Raw genomic sequence first — 22,060 nt, 5'->3', positions numbered from 1 at the left:
ACGGGCGGCAGGCCCAGGAGCCTGGGGCAGAGTGGGGCTGTTTGGGTTGCTGTGGGGCACCCTGAACCCTCTGCCTGCTCTGGGCAGCGCATAGTTAAGTGAGGACTTCTGCGCTGCCGCTGATGGCGGCACGGTCATCAGAGCTGGGCGGCCAGAGAGCTAGCCAGGTTGGCTAATGAAAAGTGTGACTAAGGGGGGATATGATAGAGGTATATAAACTTCTCCCTGTCTGCTCACCCGAAAGCAAGTCCCTATTGAGAACATTTGCAAACTTCTCCCCATTACAAGTCTCTGTCAGCACCCTGTACTCATCCCTGCATGTACGCCCTAAAAAAAGTCCCCCTTCAAGCCCTCTCTAACTAAGTCTCCCTCATTACCCCTGCTGGACATTTTCAATGTGTCTCTCTCTACACATTCAAGTGTCCTCTTCCCTTCATCTGCTATACTAGATAGTTCCTATTTTGAGGTGTGAGCTCAGGAAGATTAGTGGTGGAGGAGGGAGCTAAGGGCTTCCCTTAATCATTTCCCTATGTGCTACCCTCAACTCATCTTAGCCATCTCCATTTGCAACCCCCTCCAATCTGCCACCATGCCTCCTCTTGCAAGTATCTCCAGGTGTGTTTGTCTCCTTAACACTCCCTACACTATTTTCCTTCTGCTCCCCCCATAGACAGCTGCTTAGATGCTCTAAACACTCCCCCATTCCCTTCAGTTGTTCATGAATGCTCCCACCCCAGACATCCTTCCTCTTTCCTCCCTTTATGTTCCAGGGAATAACAATATTAATTTTTTATACGGCACTTTTTTCTATCTATTCATATATAAGTAGTTGGTTAAAAGATAATGGGCCACTGGATGAGGCTCAAGAATATGTAGCATTGTTAATAGGTTTTCTAGGACCAATTTGTTGTTGCATGATATGCAAGTGGCTTTTGCTATATAGCTATCACTATACAAGACATTTTTACATAAGGTCACATAGCTGCTGGTAGCCTGCTCATGCCACAGGAAGCTGGTTTCCTATTTTTTTCAAAGCAATGAAGGGCAGATATGTGGAAACAACCATACAAAGATTAAGAGTATCATTTATTATTATTATTATTATGTATGATCATAACCATGTTGATAGTGTAGGATTCTTTACCTTAGTATTAGTGGAATCAAGGACACAATGTATCCTATACAGACTTGATACAGGAGATGGGACACTAGATTAGAAATAAGACATGCCTCAGCATAGGCTACGTCCTATATCCAACAGAGCTAAGTTTCCACATAGGGAGGTCTAATGAGTTGCATCACTTAACAGGTTAAAATGTATCCCAAAGCTGTTGCAGAGGCAGGTGGAAAGGAAGAGCCAGGAGCACAAGGTATACACCAGAGAAAGTCAAGAAGGAACAGAGCTAACTATTTAACCGAGGTAACTAATACTGCTGGAGTATTACATCACCCACACCACAAACTTGTATGGGTGCATTCCCCCCACCCATTGCTTCTCTCTGAAAAACGGTATATTGCAAAAGAGATGGAGTGATAGTACTAGTCTAGACACACAGCAACTGCTGAAGGCTTCATCTCTCATTAACTATTATTCCACCACTACACTACATTTCAAATTCCATAAGCTGTTAAGTGTAACAATTTTTTGTTTTTAAACAACCAACAACAAAAATCCAGGGATTTCTGGCTATTCAAACCCTTTCAACAAACTCCAAGACGTGTGAAGTGAGGACACAAGATACTGTTTATAACTCCCATTTAGTTTAATAAGTTAACAAGTTCAGGCCATTACACAGCAATGGAACTCTTCTTAAACATTTACAAAGGTGCAGAATTTCATCCATTTCATCTTTAAATAAATCATTGTACTCTAATCTCTTAAATAGCTAAACAGTTCCTATTTTTCTTTGTATTGAAATCTGGGGTTAAAATAATCCACCCACAAAGAAGGCATCAAAGTACAAAAGAGCACAAGTGTGGGGCACTAGCTCAGGCTCAGTGTGGGTGTTTGCTCCAGAACCTGTGCAAGTGAGCAAAGCAAGCAGATACCTGTGAAAGGAGTCCTGAGTTGAGGGCCACTCATGTAAAGGAGCTACAATATCACAGGGTACACACCAGCTTTTTATTTTACAAGAGGTTTCACTGAATCTCTGCTACCAAGGATATGACACCTTCACTGTATATTCATTATGTATAGGAAGGGAAGAAAAAAGACAGCTGACAGGAACAAATAAGATCTAAGTCACAGCTGCTGTCCCATATGGGATCAGATTGGCTTGCTAGTTGCCCACAAGCCCCCAGCTCTATAGATTTGAAATCTAACCCAAAGAAAGATGTTTTCACAGGAAACAAGTCCCTAAGTAATGATTAACTCAGAGGAAACAGAAGAAAACTTCCGTAAACATACATATATACACACACACACACCCTGTATGTACATACATGCATATTCTAATTTGAAAAGAAGTAATTAACTTAGCTGAGTAAAGAGTGAACAATTTGTAGAGGTCTGTATAAAACTTTTCAGTATCCCCAACTTCACCCCACTGTTATTTGTCCCATTCTCTGCCTGGCTGTAGTCCCCTTTCCATTACCTCAACTCATCTGACTGTGAAATCCTTAAGTGTATTCAACAGATATTTGTAAGAAGCAGTTTTCTTTTTTTAAATATACCACATTACAAGAAATGCCTATGGGAATAGGGAGGATTGCCAGTATGGGACACCACAAAGTCTGTAAAGGCTAGTAACCAGACCTACTGATCATACCTCTCCTTTTCAATCAGTTCATATCATAGCCTGTAAAAAGATAGCCAAACAATAAATGTTTACAAAGAACCCCGCCCCCCAACACACACAATTAGGTTCCATTAACAAGCAGCTTTTTGAAATATTCTTTGAAAGAGAGATCTCCATAACACTGCCTTTTGCACTTAGCCTGTATGTGTGTCTCTCTTAATTTAAAGCTGCACAGCATCCCTTATCTACGCATGCAGTTTCTATTGACAGGAGATAGGATTGCCTGTAGACTAAGGACAGAAAATGGACTTTAATTTTTCATCTATAGGCTTAAAGAATAGCTCTGACGGCTAATTAGAAAAGGACATTCAAATTAAAAACTATTTTTAAAATGCATTTCTTTAGCTGTGTGTTATTACCATCACATTAGAGACTAAAATTCATTTACATTGTGTATTTTTTGCATTAGCTTCAGCCTAGGAAATGACACTGCAGTTTCATTTTGTTTAGAATCACTTTCACTTTTTGGTTCTCAAACGGCCAGCAGAATGTTGGACTATATGCACAGCAGATGTGCCAAAAGAGTGCAATTCTTGCAAAAGAAAAAAAGGAAAAAAAAAAAGCAAACCCTAACTTTACATTCAGTTTTCCTCCCACACACATCAACACACTGATATTTGGTAAACAACCAGTTTTTATTAAATTTAAGTGTTTGACCCCAGTGACCCTTTAAGGAGATGCTCCGCAGCTTTAATCTAAAGAGTGCAGAAAAATCTGCCATCTTCATCCTTGGGGATCCTGGTGGTTATACCACAATTACTGTGATCGCACCAAGATGAGCAGTCAAGTGGTTGAGGGAATAAATAACCCATGAGGGTACTGCAGCCTCTGTGAAAGGTAGTTTACACAGCAAACATTTCAAAGCAATAAATACAAGTAGAGAAAGAAAAAGTTAGATCTTTTAAGACTCAAGGATCAATTTTGAAAATAAAATCCTGTAGGACTTGCTCCTTAAACACATTAAATTCTAGAAATGTTTGGATGCTAAAGACGTACAGGGCCTCTTTCACCTGGAAGTATGCCAAAGGTAGATCAATTACTTGACCTAATCCCACCTAATTGTGAGGCTGAAGCATCACCATTCCTTATATATCAAGTACCCAGAAGTACACAAAAAGCATGGGCAAAGTCCCACAATCTACTGCTTGTGCATGGTAGCAGCTATACATGAAAAATTACTCTGTACAAATGTGAAGATGCAGAAAGGAGAAGAATGTGTCATTTAACCAAGACCATACAACTGAGCAACCCTGCTTTAAGAATACGATCACCCAATTATCAGATACTTTAAATAAAACTTCATAAGAAAGTAAAGCCGCGACTCCTAGTTTAACCCTGCTAAGGAGACATCCACTATGTCCTGCAGCCATCAGCAAAGGGCTATCTGGGCGAACTGAAGTGTCTGGATTTTTACATTTCAAGAAGTATACAATGAGCTGCACTGGCATTTTCACAGCCAGCTCCTCTCCAGCAGAGCCAGCCCATTCCGTTTGTCGTTTAAGAAGAATTAAAGCTCAAATCAAATTTGTGAAACAGTTAAGTTCCAGCTCAGAAGTTGCTTGTTTCTGTTATTCAAAGTCATGTTCAGATTATAGTTTATGTTCAGTCTAACCTCAAACATGTGTATTTCACTATCTTCAGCCTTCTAGAGAAGCTGCTATAGTGTCCACTGCAGGGTTTCACAGGTAGCTGTTGGAGAAATCTTGATGTCTTCTGGCTTCAGAACATTAACCACTTTTAGTCTTAAACTACCTCCCGAAAGTTGAGAAAGAAAAACAAAGAAAAACAAACAAAACCAAGAATGAGGCAGGTGGAGGATTTCCAGTCAGAAAAGGCTACAGCTTTGAGACCACAGAGGCAGGTGAGCTGTGACAGAAAGGTGGGTGGTACGTCTTTCTATGAGTCATCCAAAACTGCCAACATGCCCCAACTGAGATCTTGGCACAGTCTCCATCAAGGAGCTCATGTTTCAGTGACAGATAGCAGGTGCTGTAGGCTGATAATGTGTGGGAAGGAGTGGCATAAGCATGATGGTTTCTCAGTAAGGAAGGAAAAGGGAGAAAAATAGAAAGGATGTTGAGACTGAACACACTGTTCAGGACCAAAAGCTGGGGAAAGAGGAGGCTACTGGCCAGCTGGACCAGTTGTTTTATACTGTGCACACCCCAGTCTAGCTAGGGTGAGCGGGACAACGCTAAAGAGCACCTCTAACTTAGGTGTCCCACTTGTTAGCTTTCAAATCATAGCTGTGCACTCTGGATCCTACCCAGAACCTAGTGCTTCCCTGAGTCCAGGAACATGAATAGTTCCTGGCCCTAAACTCTTCACAGTTATACACTGCTAACCCCCTTCTAGTCTTTTGATGTGCCCCATGATCACTGTTCAAGGATGTTCCTATAGACCAGACTTCCTCTGTAATTTTTGCAAAACCTAATAATTGTCCTCCTGCAATCACCCAGGAATAATTTTTTCCACATACAAGCTGCCTTTAAAAAACAAACAAAACAAAACACCACCACCACAACATCCCCTTTCTAGGCAGAAATGATTTCCCATCCTAGTAGCCACCCTAGTAACTTGGGGAGGAGGAAAATAAGACCAGTCCCAGGTGACCTAATCTTTTAGGCTGATTTCTTCTCTGGTCTCCCTTCTCCACACTTCTACATGCTGAAGAGCCGATGCTCCTTTTCAAACCATTTATCCCCACACGATACCCTCATAGGACATTGAGTCAAACCAGAACATTTTGGAAGGAACCAAAGTAAATTCAGCAACTTCTAACCCCCTGCCACATTCAGGGCAAAGAGTCTGCCTAGCTGTCTACTAGATTCTCTTCCATGCAATGAAGTTGAAGGCCTCTGCATTTCTTAGCATCATTTCCTCTGCCAATACAAGACAAATCAAGGACATTCATATTACTTGAAAGAAAGATACAGTCAGAATCAGATTTGCAGGAGGAAGAGTCAGTGCCATCAGGAGCCACTAGGTAAAGGTCCATTTTAATAAGTTAAATCTTTTCTGTGGAGGACTTCACCTTCATTCTTTCCACTAAAGAATGGGTCACATGGGGTTCTAAAATAAAACTTCAAGCTACATAGCAAACACTCCTCTAGCGCAAATCTACCCCTCATTTTCCAAGCATCATGTTGGTCTTCAGAGTAGAGCACCCATGGACCACAACAGCTGAGCTTGCATTCTACAAGATCAAACAACATCTGCTTCTCCAGTGGCCCCAACCATCTCTGTAGGGAAAGGGGCCATATGTACAAAGACTAGCTGCTGGTCCAGACAGCTAGATGTGGTGGACACCCCATTTGGGGGAGCTACATCTATGGATCAGGCCATCTTTCTATACACACCTGGCAATAGAAGGGGGCCTTATGTCTGGCTAGCAGCTGCTGCAGTAGTGATAAGAAGAGGACTTTTGCAAGGACCCAGTTGTCTTGCAGAGTCTCACCTAGGTTCCCGTCTTCTGGTTAAGTCCTTTCATTTAAAAGAAAAATCCCCCAAATTCGCTACAAAACAGGGGGGCACTGTTCAAATAGCATAACTGGTTTATGGAGTTACTCTTTCCCCTGAAAATTTACCCCAGCTGGCAGGCTGCAGCAAACAGGTGTTACTCCTCAGTCAGGCCATGAACGTTGCACCATGCAGAAGTACCGTGGAGGAGCCTTGATCTTCCATAGATTAACCCCCTTTCCCCAGAAAAGTTATTCAAGGGTCTCTTTTGCCATACAGTTAAAGATTTCAGGAACTAAGGGGTTAAGTCTTAACCCTGGAGCAGACACCCTGTCCCCCTTCTAGAAGGTCATCTGGAGAAATCAAAGGTGCAAGGCAATCAGGAGGACACGGAGTCATTCCACCAGTGCCGGGAACAGTCAGAATGACTGCTTAGCAAGCTATCTGGTCTTATGCCAGAACAAAAGGGTCATGATATCCAGAAGAGGCAGAAACATGGTGGCTAATCAACCTAAACTTTGGGTTCATAACTCCCTTACCTCCTCAACCAATATAAAGCACCAGGGGAGGGGAGGTGTCCCCCTCAGCTGAGGGAGGAAGGAATTGGATTGTAGTTCGCAGATACCTGGGGTGGGAAAGACACAGAGACAAAGGGGGCTTCAATGCAACTTTCGGACTGGCTCATCCCACCCTTAGTTCTCGCCCATTGATGATGTGCTGCCGTTGGTCTTGGGTTTTGATTTAGACTTAAAGGAGAAGCGCTTGATGAGGCGCCGGGAGAAGCTGCTGGCTTTCTTCCTGGTGGCAGAGCTGGTGCTGGCATTGGACAGGTCATCATGCGACTGGCTCAGGCCTGCTTCCTTCTGCTTGTTCTTCCTCCGGAAGATGAGCTTGGTGCCGCTCCGGAGAAAGCTGACTGGAGAAAAAGACAGACATAATGATGCCCTGCCTTAGGAGCTTTCAACAAAATGATTTTGTGCTTCACAGACACCTCCCTGTGAAGGGCCATCATCAATTCCATTTTACAGGTTTATGAAGTACAGCAGAAAAGGGACATGCAGAGAGTCAGTGCCTGAGCTGTGACTAGAACCAGGGACTCTGAAGTTAGTCCTCTGCTCTAGCCACATTCTCTGGAGAAAGAATGAGACATCCACAGGCCAGCAGAAGAGTCACAACTTAGCTAGGTGGTAGTCATCTATTTCTTACTATCCTTGAGCTTCCAAACATGAAAGGCAGATCTAGCCCCTCCCTGGAAGTCCTTCCATTCAGCTGGGTCTTGTGGTAATTTGTGCAATACCCCTTCTCCATACCCGGGATGAGACAGATGGCCTAGGTTTGAATTGGAGAGGGTCAGCGATCCAGCACTTTTTAAAGACTTCCTTCTTGTTTTGCACAATCTCAGTGTAGTAGAAAGGAGAGCCTGAGACATAAGGCCCGGTATAAGGGGCCTGGTGTAAGACCTAAGGCCTGAACTGAAGTCAGGCCCTTTCTTTCTAAGCCCCCCCCCAACATGCTATAAAAACTCCATGGCCAACCTGTGCCACAACTACTATTTTTTTGCATATAAAAGCCAGGGCTGACATTAGGGGGTAGCAAGTAGGGCAATTGCCTGGGGCTACACGCCACAGGGGGCTCCCGCAAACCTAAGTTGCTCAGGTTTCAGCTTCAGCCCAAGGTGGCAGGGCTCAGGGCCTCAGGCTTCAGCCCCATGAGGTGGGGCTTCGGCTTTCTGCCCTGGACTCTAGCAAGTCTAACATAGGCCCTGCGTGGCAGACCCTCTGAAACCTTCTCGCAACCCCCCAGAGGACCCCAGACTCCTGGTTGAGAACCACTGCACTAACCTACCTCTGAGCAAGGGGGAGTGGGCAAGAGATCAGCTCAATGATTTAGTGTGCCATTTCTTCCTTATCCTTTTCACCTTTCTGTCTCCATTTCCTTATTGGTGATCACTGGAGCTAGCTCTTTGCTAGTGACCACAATGCAATCCTGCACCTTTCTCTCTCAGGCTCATCAATATGGGGGCAAGATTCTCTCCTAATAAACTTTTCCATGGTTCATATTTTGCTGAATTTCAACTCATTAGTCTTGCATCCATTACAATGGGTCTGGGGAAGTTAGGGATGAGTTCAGGACTATTTTCTCATGTCTAAACTGGGGCTCCAGCACAATTTTACTGCCTCATTTGCAGACTGCCAATCAATATTTAGCCTAGGCAGAAGTGTTTGGTTCTTTTACCTTAACTACAGCAGAACCTCCATCACATAATTCACACACATACACCTAACACCAGCTCCAATTCTCATCAAAGCTCAAACAGACACTATAGCAAGGTGTCCGATGATATAATCATTGTAACTTATGGGCTATAACTGCAGAATACTTACTAGCGAGCTAGTCTTAAAAATTACACTATACTTTCCTGGTATTTTGTAATGTATCCTGCTTGTTTATTTGCTCACTTACTCAGCTGAGTAATTAGCAAGATCTCCTAGCTAGCAGCGTGAATTACAGTATATAGTTCATCTTGATTTGCTCACAAGAAGTGACTACCTTACAAAAACACTACCACCCAAACCCTTATGGAAATAGCCATAACTACTCATTCGAAACATTTCCCTCCCGTCCCCCATTATGAAAGCAGCAACACAGAACACGAGTGAAGTTAACGTGACCCGCACATCGGATGCTAGAGGGAGGATGTTGCACTGCCAAAGTGAGAGACTATCATGTCATCCCCCAGGCCCTGCTGTGCTGAACATTGCTCACTCAGCCTCACCTTTGTGATCCTTTAAGCTCCTGGTCTCGAGGGCTCCTGTAGAGCCAGTTTCAGATTCCACATCCTCCACCGAGGGTCTCTCAGAGATGTCTGATCGTGTTGTCTCATCCAGCTCCTGACTAGCTCTCTGTCCTGAGAATGATGCTTCCAGCAGCTGGGATGGCTCAGTGGAGCTCTGCGGATGGTCGCACATGCCTGCCATTATGGAGTATCCATGCATGGTGGCCTCCATAGATGCCGCATAACCAAGAGAAAGTGCCATTTCATCTTGGGCAATTGGTACCTGAAGGGGATGCAAAGGTCAAACAGACAGAAGTTGAGAGTTAAAATTCACAAATTACCTTAGTCTCCATTGGGCCATCTCCTCCCCTCCTTAAAAATAAAGAGCTCAAGCCATTCTTACTAATTCTCCCATCTAGAGGCTAATAAGCTTCTGGGGCCTGGAAGGAGAGGAGACGCTACAGAGTGTTATTTCAAAACACTGAACTGCCCCATGAAAGGAACATCACGTGGGACTCTGAGTCTCAGGACAGATGGGCTTTGCGCACGTTCTTAAGCACTGTGAAACCCCATGTTTTGATTCTCAAGCCTTTCAAGTTCTGTTTCCTCAGAGGAGCCAATGCCCCAGCGTAGTGCTAGGAGAGTGTATATTTGTATAGTTGCCATTATTTGGCAAGAGATATTTGAAGTGCGTGGATCTCATAGCACAGCATGGTTCTCCTCCTCCATCCTCCAGCCAGGGACATCTGGCTAAATCCCATTCCCCGTCTCTAAATCCCCCATGAAGTTTCAACTGGACACTGCATCATCTTCACTAACTTTCTATCCTACTGCTGTGACCTACTGAACCCCCAAAGACAGTTGCATTTCAGTGATGGCAATGTGCTTTGAGATCCTTTGTGGGGTGATGCTACATGACTGCAGGTCATTATTCAGCACAAATAGATTCCTTTGTATATGGGGTCCCCTGCAGGGCCAAGCATCATGATACCCATACCTCTATTAACAACCCTCAGTACACAACTTTGGGGGAGAGTTCCCAGATCACCAGTTACCTTGGAAACTCCTGAGATGATAAGTGTGCTGCGTTTTGTAGGGGTCTTCTTGGCAGATTTGTTATTCGTTTCAGTCAACTGCCTGATTGCTGTCTCGGCCACAGGATCCAAACCATTGGACATGTGACTGTCCCCTGAACACAAAAGAGGAAACAACCCCTGGACATGATTGCAGCGCTCCTGAGCTGAGATAAGTCACCTCCAGACTGAGATGCATTACCAGTGGACAAAGTGTATGGGGGGGGAGGGGGGCGGGAAAACGGGCCCAAGAAGAAGAGTTACCACAGCCTTTCCTGATTGACCTGCATGACGCTGGAGAAGGAAGTCTTGCAAGAGTTGACAGCTGAACTGAAAGACTTAAAAATTCAGAGTCCCAGCCACTCATGGCCATCAAAGTTCCCCTAGAACTTCTTGTAAATTATTAGGAGTTTGGTTGCTTGTGCCCTGGCACAGATTACTGACTCTGGTAATTCCACTTTGCCTCCTTAAATCCACCATGCAATTTCAAATGGATGTGAGATTCTGCTTCACTTCCTGTCCTAAAGATTTGTTGTATACTGTTAAACAACTGGTGTGTTCTATCTCAGAGGTGAGAAGCAATCCATGTGCATACAACCTGTGAAGCACTTTGGGATGAGATGTCTTACAGACATGCAAGATGGATGACAGGGTGTCTGGAGGTGTGGAAGGAAATTCGGGAGTGTAGTAGAAACAGAGCCTGAGACGTGAGGCCTAGTATGAGGGGTTTGGTTTAAGGTCTAAAGCTTGAACTAAAGTCAGGCCCTGCTGAGATAAAAAACGGTTACCTGCCTTTCATAACTGTTGTTCTTCTTCGAGATGTGTTGCTCATGTTCATTCCAAGTAGGTGCGTGCGCGCCGCATGCATGATTGTCGGAAAGGTTTTTCCCCTAGCGGTACCCATCAGGTCGGCTGTGGAGCCCCCTGGAGTGGCGCAATTATGGTGGCGAATATAGGTCCCTGCCAACCTGCCGCTCTTCAGTTCTTCTTGCCCGACACTCCAACAGAGGGGAGGCAAGTGGGTCTTGGAATAGACACGTTTTTCGAGAACATTCTTAGGAGCCGGTGACTGTCTCGCCGAGCCTTGGCCCTGGGTAAAGGAGGAGAGGCCTTCTCCTATTACTCCTACCCCACCTCCTGTTATAGTCTTGCCTCGGCCGAGATGGGTAGAAGCGAGGCAGGGGCTGAGGCTTAAAATGCTTCTTTTGTGGGGCTGGCGTATGAAACCCCAAGGACTTCAAGGTCGCTCTAGTCAGGGGTGGGCAAACTACTTCCCGCGGGCCACATCCGGCCCGCCAGCCGTTTTAAGCTGGTCCTCGAGCTCCCTCTGGGGAGTGGAGTCTGGGGCTTGCCCCGCTCTGGCGCTGTGGCACTCCAGCTGGGGAGCAGGGTCGGGGGCCGCTCCACGCAGCTCCCAGAAGCGGCAGCATGGCCCCGCTTCAGCTCCTACTTGTAGGGGCAGCCAGGGGACTCCACGCTGCCGCTGCCCGCACAACTCCCATTGGCCAGGAACAGCGGCCAATTGGAGCTGCAGGTGTGGCGCCTGTGGACAGGGCAGTGCGCAGAGCCACCTGGCCGGGGCTCCGCGTAGGAGCTGGAGTGGGAACATGGCCGCTGCTTCTAGGAGCCACTTGAAGTAAGTGCGGTTCGAAGCCTGCGCCCCATAGCCTCTCCCAGCACCCCAACCCCAGCCCTGATCCCCGCCTGCCCTCCAAACCCCTCGGTCCCAGCCCAGAGCACCCTCCTACATCCCAAACTCCTCATCTCCAGGCCCACTGCAGAGACCGCACCCCAGCCGGAGCCCTCATCCTGCCCCCGCCCCACCTGCAGCCCTTCCTGCACCCTGAACTCCTCATTGCTGGCCCCACCCTGGAGCCCGCACCCCCAACCACAGACCTCAACCCCTCCTGCACCCCACCCTAATTTGTGAACATTCATGGCCCACCATACAATTTCTATTCCCATATGTGGCCCTCGAGCCAAAAAGTTTGCCCACCCCTGCTCTAGAGTCCTTGAGTCTATGGAGCTTAGAGTCCGTCTGCTCAGTGAAGAGACCTGCACCATCAAAGGGCAGGTCCTGTACAGTTTGTTGGACCTCCGGGGGGGAGGCCCGAGACTTGTAGCCATGAGCTGCATGGCAAGACAATAGCTGTGGACATTGTACGGGTGGCAGAGTCCGCTGAGTCTAATGCGGCCTGTGAGGAAGTCCTTGCAATGGTCTTGCCTTCCTCCAGGACCTCCCAAAAGTCAGAGTGGGCATCAGATGGAAGTAGCTCCTTAAACTTGGACAGGGAGTTCCAATAGTTAGAACTATAGCAGCTAAGAACCGCCTGCTCATTAGCAATTTGAAGTTGGAGCCACCCGGTGGAACAGACCTTACGGTCGAAGAGATCCAGCTTCTTTTGCCTCTTTAGATAGACTTTGGAGTGGGACCCTGGTGACCCTGCCTTTCCTTGGCGTTGGCTGCATCCACGACCAGTGTGCCCAGCTGAGGCTGGGTGAAAAGGTATTCGTACCCCTTAGAGGGTACAAAGTACTTCCTCTCCACCCCTTTAGCCGTGGGATGAATGGAAACAGGAGTGTGCCAGGGTCTTGGTAGTATTGTGGATGATCTTGATCAATGGCAAGGCCATCCTGGAAGGACCTTCTGGCATCAGAATGTCCACAATAGAGTCCATTTCATCTCACACCACCTCCGCTTGCAGGTCAAGATTTTGGGTTACTCTTCTGAACAGCTCCTGATGGGCTCTATTGGCCAAAGCCGGTAAGGAGACAGACAAGCCTGCTACTGCCTTGTCCAGGGAGGAGGATGAAGCAGCCCTCATTGGCATGGGGTCCTCCTGACCTTCCAACTCATGGCGGTCCTCTAGTGCAGGTACTTCCTGCGCAGTAGCAGATGCGATGCTGGATGCAAACTTGGTGCCGAGTTTGGTGCCGGCCCGGGTGCTGGTCTCGGAACCCCTTGGAGGTTCCCTCACCGTGGAGGCAGATGGAGGTCCCCGTCTGTCCGAGGCAACCGAAAGAGACCTGGAGCTTGGCCCTTGGGCTTGATGATACACCCATGGGGTCACTGAGTGGGTGCCTGTCACCGTGGTGGCCAGGGCATCATCAGAAGTTGCTGGGTCTCGTTATGCCTGGAGCGACAAGATCGGTGCTGGCTGCATCTGGAGACATACGACTCCAGTTCAAGGTCTGATCTCAGGCTCCACAGCGGTGGCATGTGGGACAGTGCCGGTGATCAGTGCTGGCAGCCTCAAATGTGTCAGGAGTGGACGGCATGTTCAACTCCCCGATTTAGTTCTCCCGTCCCAGGGAGTCCAACAGAAATGGACTCAATGGTTCCACCTGGGCAGCTGGTACCCAGTCAGTGGTACCAGGTGCCCCTGAGCAGGAGTTGAGTGCCCGGACGTGGGATGCAGTCTGCAGGCACCCTCGCACTGCCCTGCTCAGACTGTTGGCAAGGGCCCCCTTTCAGCTCTTCTCTGCTTCTTATGCGGCACCGGCAAGTGAGATTGGTGCTGAGAAGTTGCCAAACTTGTCTTCAGTTCCGGAGAGTGTTGGTGCCCCGGGTCTCTGGACTGGTGCTCTCCACACCAAAGTGCTGGGCTTGGATCCCGACGCAGTCTGAGCCAGCTGGGGATGGAGAGCCGACTCCATAAGAAGATTAAGTCTGAAGTTCCTTTCCTACTCAGTCCTAAAGATCTTGCACTTGTAGGTCTGGTGGGCTTCCCCCAAGCAGGAGTCGTGAGGATCTCCCTGGGCATAGATTTCTGGCAAGACCCGCAGGATTTGAAGCCTTGAGACCGAGGCATGCCCCAGTCCCCGGACGGGAGTAGGAAAATAGGGGGTAGGGGTAACCCCCAACAGAAACTTATCTATGAACTAACTAACTATATAGGCTACAAGAACAACTGTTTGCTAGGAGAAAAGCTTGCCCAAGGCAAGAGAACAAAGCAGCTCCAACGACCGTCACTGGTGCATCTGAAGAAGTGAGATTTTTTACCCACGAAAGCTTATGCCCAAATAAATCTGTTAGTCTTTAAGGTGCCACCGGACTCCTTGTTGTTTTTGTGGATCTAGACTAACACGGCTACCCCCTGATACTGGCGGTAAGAAGGAACTGAAGAGGCGGTGGGTTGGCAGGGACCTATATTCACCGCCATAAGGGTGCCACTCCAGCGGGCTCCACAGCTGACCCGATGGGTAGCGCTAGCGGAAAAACCTTCCGATGATTGTGCACGCAGCACACACACACCTACTTGTAATTGACATGAGCAATCACTCGAAGAAAACAAAGTTTGCAAGAGTCAACCTATGAGCAGAAGTCAGGTTCACAAAACCTGGGAGAAATAGGGCTGGTATTGCAAAAACCACAAGCACTTCTTGGCACTAAGTATTCACGTAAACATATTCCAGAAGGTTAGTGCCAGAACACCTCAATACCAAGATATGGTGTAAACACATTCCCCGAAGATGGCACAGGGACACACTGGCCCTCTTAAAGATAAGGTCAGGACGACAGCAGTGATGGACAGAGATGCTTTGATCTAACCAACATGTACAAGGTAAAGGGTGGTAACTAACCAAGTCAGAAGGATAATAGGTAACTTGTTTGTATCAGTGTGTAAAGGGTGGGGGGGGGGTGTCTCAGAAGGGGTGTCTGTCTGGCTGAGGAGGGGGGAATGGCAAGTTCCGCCATTCACTGAGCTAGTCCATTGTAACGGGAATACATGCATTAGTGGTCCTGTAGAGTCTATGGGATATTAGGACTGTGCTTCATCAACAATAAACCTGGCTGAACGTCTTTCCTACAGAAGAGAGTCTGTCTCTTTTTTGGCAGTTCTATCGAGATCTGCTGTGTCAGCTATCTGTGCAGAGCTGGCACAGCATGTATACATGCAACCAACAACTGACAACAAGGAATAGAGGGTTGGGTTTTTAACTAATCCACTCTTCCCCTTAGAGTAACTCAGGAAATTTGCTTCAATGATCATGAAGAACTCTAGGTTTGGAATGCAGAACCATATGGAACATTCTAATCCAAGAGGCTCCTCCTGCAGTGGACACAGTGGGGCCATGAGGATGAGCTGCATTTGGCCACTGCTGATGAGTCTCACCAACTCAATCCTGTGAAGGAGGAGAGAGCTCCTTTGTTCCAGATTAAGATGTAAGTTTCCTGTGCACTTACAGCTGTTGCTGGGTGAGGCACTGCTGGGACAGCTGCTCTCTGAAAGCCTTGTTGTCGTCTTCTCTGTCACTTCCACTTTGGATGGGGATCTCGACGGTGAATCTAGACTCAAAAAGGAAAGAGAGGCACAAAGTTAAGAAAGAAGAAGAGGAAGAGGAGCCGGGCCACAGCTGAGGTCACCTGCCTTTTGAGGAGGATGAAATGAACTCACCATTTCCCCATACAAACACAGGGAGGTGAACTCTTTGGGGGACTCCATTGGACCCCTTACATCCAGCAGGACTTGATTACCAAAAAACACACATTGAGAGGGGTGATCTCCACCAGAGAGGAGACAAATGTAGCAGCCCAGACACTGGACCTAGCATACCCTGCTTCCCCACCCCATCCCATGAAATATTTTTAAACAGTGACACCAGGGAAGCAAACTGCAGATCTCCTCTTCAATCCACCTGGAATCCCAGGCAAGAAATGTGCCAAGCAAAGGGATTCTTACCATCCCACAGCAGGGTGGAAGGGGATTTGGGTCTGTCAAATAATAATATGTAGTTAATGGAGATATCCCATCTCCTAGAACTGGAAGAGACCTTGAAAGGTCATCGAGTCCAGCCCCCTGCCTTCACAAGCAGGACCAAGTATTGATTTTCCCCAGATCCCCAAGTGGCCCCCTCAAGGATTGAACTCACAACCCTGGGTTTAGCAGGCCAATGCTCAAACCACTGAGCTATCCCTCCCCCCTGTGCTCTGTGCTGACAAATTAACCTCCCAAAACACATGTGTTCAGTATTATCCCCATTTTACTGACAAGGAAATTGAAGCAGAGAGGGGGAAAAGTGATTTGACTAAAGTCGTATCAAAAGCCAAAAACAGAGCAGGGATTAAAACCCACATCTCCAGACGGCCTTTATCAAGTGTGGTCAAAGAGGCTTATCATCATTTTACATTTACCTCCCAGTGTTAGCAAAGTGCCAACAGTGTCCTCCAAGGGTACAGTGAGATTCCCCACGTGTCCCTAGCCTCTGTTTGCCAGAAACTGGGAATGGGTGACAGGGGATAGATCACTTGATGATTCCCTGTTCTGTTCTTTCCCTGTGGGGCACCTGGCATTGGCTGCTGTCAGAAGACAGGATACTGGGCTAGATGGACCTTTGGTCTGACCCAGTATGGCCGTTCTTACAGCCTTAAGTAGCTCGTAGGAAGTTAAATAGCAGTGCTATCCCCACCATCTCCACTTGCGATGCCAACAGCAACCCTTCTTCCCTGCTGCAAAAGGAGCAGATTGCAGGGATTGCTGGATCTGACTGCAACAAAATTTAGCTATGTACCACAGAGCTAGACACCTGCCCCTGTATGAAGTCCTAATCGGTCCTTACCCAGCTTACAGTCCACCTTGGGCCTGGACTGGACGGTGGTGACAGTAGTCACAATGGTGCCATCAGGCATGATGGTACGGTCCATTTCGATTTTTTTGGTGGGGGTGATGCTGGTGCGCAGTGATGCGGCATACTGGGGATTCGGGGACAAAGGAGACTCGTGGTAGAGTAGCTTAAAAGAGAACAGGATGCAAATAAGTCAGGGAGAGTCTTCCTTTGGTGACACCCCAGGTGAGAAAGGCTGTAAAGGCCTAACTTCCACTCAGAGCTCACGTGGTGAGAGGACTCATGTGAGCTTGCACAGAGCAGTAATCTATGACCCCAGAGCTTTAGACTGCTCTTCGGTTACTTACCGAGAGGCACAACCCACTATCCCCTCCCCCCACCCGCATCTTTTCCTTCATCCCCAGTCACACAAGCAGCTTCTAAGCCTCCTCTTTTAGCTGCTAAGCCTACAGTGTCGAAATCAGAGAGTGAGCCTGGATCCCACTGCTGTGCACTGAATGTCCTAACTAACATCACTATCAGGGAAGTGATAGCTGCATAAGCAGCTTCATCAGGCCAGAAAGAAAATATGTCCCTTGTTATATCACATTGTCCTCGAACCAGGAAGGCCAGCCATCCACCATCCATTACCACTACTCCTTCAGTCATCTGTAGGGAAGCTAGAGAGTAAAGGAGAAGGCAATACCAGTCTTCACTCTAGAAGCTTCGTTTGCTGCCACTATATCATTCCCAGATCCTGAATTCCAGTTCCCTGTGGAGTGACCTGTCATCTAGACAGCACATCCCTGGAAGAACACTTCACAGCTCTTCATAGGTCATATGTTTACCTCCAGTGTAAGGGTAGCCGCAGGTGGCAGCAGCTGCCCAGCTCCTGGGGTCAGGGAATAGATCAGCCTCCCAGATGGCTGTTTGCTGCAGGAGTCAAGTGAAACAGCAGTATGTCCCAAAAGCACATCTGTGAGAGGGAGAACAAACTCAGCCCAGAAACCCCCAAAAGCCCCTTTTGCCTTTGGGGACCTAACTCCATGCCCCCACAAGGCAGCCTCAGAGTTGCAGTAGCTCCTTAACCACAGGAGGGCTCAATGGGGCCTTATGCTTGTACTACGCCACAAACCAATTGAGAGGCTCCTCATTCTGTGAAAATAAGGTGGAGTTTTGCAAGTTCCTTCAAATTCAGGTCCTGCAACTAGTGCATAGCTTAGTGCAACTGATCCGAAATCAGACTGCTCTCTGTAATACTTATCTGGCATTGAGTAGCATGCCCCGCTCCCCTTTTCAGCCAGAACATGCAATGGCTTGGTGGTATCTAGGCATCAGAAGGGTGAAAAGGAAAGCATCTGGCCCAAAATCTAGGTTTGAAGATGTCAAACCTGAGAACTATAGTAAGTGTTTTTCATGAAGTCAAAGGTTGGGTTGGTATGTGAACATTCCCTGCAGAATTTGCAACCCAAACATTCTGGCATTGCACTAAGACACACTGTTTTCAATATGTGGGTCTTATGAACTGACCAGCCTTTTTCCAAGGAGATGATTTCATGATCTTTTCACTTGTAAAGATCTCAGGGGCTGTTATAACACCAGGAATTACTCTTGAATCCTGTGATTTTGAGCCTTACTGGATCCTGTTTATGGCTGATCATACTCACTCTCCCCACCACTGCTGTTCCCCAGTACTCTCAGCTTCAACTCTTTACTTCGTGGCCCCAGCTCCCTGCCAAGATAGAAACAGAAGGATTGGTGCTCGGCACATGTCAAAAGACTTCCATCCAAGAACTCCTTTCCTCTGACTGACCCTATTCCTCACCCACCTCCACCTCTTCACAGGGCCCAGAATTTAGTGCACATTTTTTGTGTGGATGATGATAGAAGAGAGCTCCTGCTCCAAATGTGAGGTGCACTCGCACAGCTGCAAAGAACACATGGGGAGGTAGAGCAGCAGTGCTACAAATCAGAAGTGAAATTATTATCTGAATTGGGGTGCACTAGGAAAACAGCATGGGTACTCAGGATGGGAAGAGCAGGGATATGAACACTAACTTCTCCCAATACAAAGGAATTCGCATCTAGGATAGTTGGCATCTGAAACATACCCATCCCTAATGAAACCCAGAAACCTGGCACACTGGCTGCAACCCTCCCTTAGCTGAAAAAGCAAACACCAGCTCCTTACAGCATGAGCTCCTCATTCCACTGCACCGCTGCTGCAGCGCTGGAGATGCTTGCTCTCGCTGGCTTTGTCCATTTCTGCTGCAGAGGACTGTCTAGCTCGGCTACACAGCATAGCTTCCCACCTCCTGGGATAGAGAGAACAGATCAGAGGAAATGGAAGTGAGGACGAGAGGACTGGAATTCTACAGTGTGAATTATTAGGATACTGCTCAGCATGCTGGCATCCCTCCAGCCCAAACCTGGAAGACCATCAGAGCAAAGTGTCTTTTCATCCTCTGAAGTCAAACACACTTACATCCCCTCCCCCGAAGGTCAACTGGTTTCTCCCTTCTTACCTCCTTCCTCCTCACAGCTCAAGTTGAGCACCTGCATATGCCGGAGAAGCAACTTGGACACCGTAGGGGCCACTATATTAGATGTGGACTCTTGGGACAGTTTTTCACAGGACATCTGAGGAACAAAATGGGAGGTAGACAGATCAACGATGCCCAACTGAAACACCCCCACTAATCCCTTTCCCCAACCATAAGATTGGAATAAGGGGCCACAGCAGGCCAGATGGGAACATTAAAAGAGAGGACATAGCCCAGTGAGAAGGAAGAGGCTGAATAACCCCAATCAACAAAATGCAGTGCTGACGATTATGATATGCATTCCTGATTGCCCTGTGGCAACTCATGGTATCTGGCATGAATACAGCAGAGAAGCCACTCATGAATCTGAGCTGGTCCCACAGCAGCTCACAGCCTATTAACCTGTGGAGGAGTCTGCACAGGGAAGTGACTATGGGAGCACCATTGCTTAAGACATTGTAAAGCAAACAGAGGAATTGACTATAGGGAACAAGTCTGCACTGCCTATGGAGGATGGGTGAAATAAGTCAGACATCCTATTAGCTTGTTAATTACTGTTTCTGTGTGGTCTCCTCTGCACTCACCTGCACATCCAGTCCCCACTCTTCAGCCCAGATTCCATTTCCTGTGTTCCTTTAACACTCTAATACAGGGGTGGGCAAACTTTTTGGCCCGAGGGCCATATCTGGGTATAGAAATTGTATGGCAGGCCATGAATGCTTACAAAATTGGGGTTGGGGTGTGGGAGGGGGTGCGGGCTCCGGGGTGGGGCTAGAAATGAGGAGTTCAGGATGCGGGAGGGGGCTCCGGGCTGTGATGCGGGGGGTGAGGGTTCTGGCTGCGGGCACGGGCTCTGGGATGGGGTTGGGGATGAGGGGTTTGGGGTGTAGGAGGGTGCTCCGGGCAGAGACCGAGGGCAAGAGGGGGATCAGGGCTGGGACAGAGGGTTGGGGCACAAGGGGTGAGGGTGAGGGCTGTGGGTGCAGGCTCTGGGGTGAGGCTAGGGATGAAAGGTTGGGGTGTAGGAGGGTGCTCTGGGCTGGGATCAAGGGGTTTGGATGGTGGGGGAGGGGGAAATCAGGGTTGGGGTAGGGGGGGCGGATGGCTCGGGGCAGTGCTTACCACATGCGGCTCCCGGAAGCAGCGGCATGCCCCCACTCTGGCTCCTACGCGGAGGTGCAGTCAGGCGGCTCTCCTGCACGCTGCCCCATCCATAGGCACCGCTCCCACAGAGCCCATTAGCTGCGGTTCCCAGCCAATGGGAGCTGCGGGGGAGGTGCATGGGGCGGGGGCAGGATGTGGAGCAGAGCCCCCTGGCTGCGCCTCCGCGTAGGAGCCGGAGGGGGGACATGCTTCTGCTTCTGGGAGCCTTGCAGAGCGCCCCCCGACCCTGCTCCACAGCTGGAGCGCCAGAACAGGGCAAGCCCCAGACCCTGCTCCCCAGCAGGAGCTCATGGGCCCGATTAAAATGACTGGTGGGATGGATGCGGCCCGGGGGCCGTAGTTTGCCCACACCCGCTCTAATAGATATGTGTGAGCCTGCCAGTGATCCTCCTCAATTCCCACTGCTTTCAAGGCATACAGGGAAAGAAAAGAGGATTACCAGACATCAGACCAATGTTCTAATCTAGTCTTGTTTCCCATCTCAAAGCGGCCAGCATCCACTATTTCAGAAGAAGGTAGAAAAAGCCTATAATAGACAGTTATGCATTTAACCCATAGGGGAAGTTTCTTCCTAATTCCTGGCAGTTAATAGCCATTTTATGTCCTGAAAAATGAGTTAAAAGCCATGTAGTTTTAATCCCAGTAGTATAATGGAGAGTATTACCCTCTCCAAACACATCTAACGCTTTTTGATTCTTGCCATGCTCTCAACCTTGCTAATCTTGTTGCAAGATCAGGCTAATCAGGCTGAAAATGAGGAGAGCCTTACCACATTACTACCAGCAGTGCATGCCTTCAGATTCACCATCATGGCAGGCTGGGTGCTGACAATTGAGTCCTCAATCAGGTCCTTTATGGTGGACAGATCCACTTTCCCATCATTCTTCTTCCCAGCAAACCAAAATGAAAAAGACCCCCACAAAAAAACAAACAAGACAAGTTACTGGAACAGTTTCCTCCATAGAAGATAATTTGCTGTCCTGATTTCTCATCAAAGCCATTAAGGTGGCCCCAGTCCACCTCCCACAGAATCATACTCAGCCCATTCCATTTGTCTGTTTTGCATTCCCTCTAGGGTTCCTAAAAAGGGGTAAGCCAGGTGTCTCACTCACATCTTACGTACATAGTACAGTTTATATACAGTGTACATACACATACATCCACACTCTCTCGGTGTTTCAAAGCAAATGGGTTAAGGCCAAGTTCCTGCAATTTCCCTAAGAGCTCCATTCACTCCAAATCATGACAATAGTCATTAGAGCTTCCCACACCATCACAAGTGTGTGAGACAGATTGGTGACCAACCTGCTGCACTTTGGAGACAGCAGTTGGATTGCTACACTGAGTCAGAAAGAAGAAGCTGGGAGAAGCCAGATTCTCAATACACACACACCACACAATTACGATTTATGGGATTGGCAGGATTAAACAAGAAATGCTGTAGGGGGCACAAGTGCACCAGAGTCCACTTCATTAAGCGGTTAATATTGTGGGTTGTGCCTGCACTAACTTTTTTCAAAAAGCAACAGAGGGTCCTGTGGCACCTTTAAAACTAACAGAAGTATTGGAGCATAAGCTTTCGTGGGTGAATGCCCACTTCATCAGCCTTGCGTCTGATGAAGTGGGCATTCACCCACAAAAGCTTATGCTCCAATACTTCTGTTAGTCTTAAAGGTGCCACAGGACCCTCTGTTGCTTTTT

The 22,060-nt window shown here is 47.9% G+C and overlaps 1 protein-coding gene across 1 annotated transcript; it reads right to left on the bottom strand.

Moving 5' to 3' along the window:
• Positions 1-1,744: 1,744 nt before the first annotated feature.
• On the bottom strand, positions 1,745-21,245 carry LOC117868489 (phospholipid transfer protein C2CD2L-like; the record flags this gene model as incomplete). Its single annotated transcript, XM_034754448.1, is given in 10 exon segments — positions 1,745-7,173; positions 9,034-9,316; positions 10,089-10,222; positions 15,295-15,396; positions 16,668-16,839; positions 17,501-17,628; positions 18,320-18,384; positions 18,844-18,967; positions 19,178-19,292; positions 21,129-21,245. Coding segments are annotated over 10 exon segments (1,389 nt in total). The 3' UTR covers positions 1,745-6,949.
• Between the last annotated feature and the right edge of the window lie 815 nt (positions 21,246-22,060).

Source organism: Trachemys scripta, chromosome 21 (genome assembly GCF_013100865.1).
Source record: "Trachemys scripta elegans isolate TJP31775 chromosome 21, CAS_Tse_1.0, whole genome shotgun sequence".
NCBI classification, from domain to species: domain Eukaryota; kingdom Metazoa; phylum Chordata; order Testudines; family Emydidae; genus Trachemys; species Trachemys scripta.
Note: the sequence above shows the minus strand (reverse complement) of the source record. Positions and strands in the feature narration are given on the sequence as shown.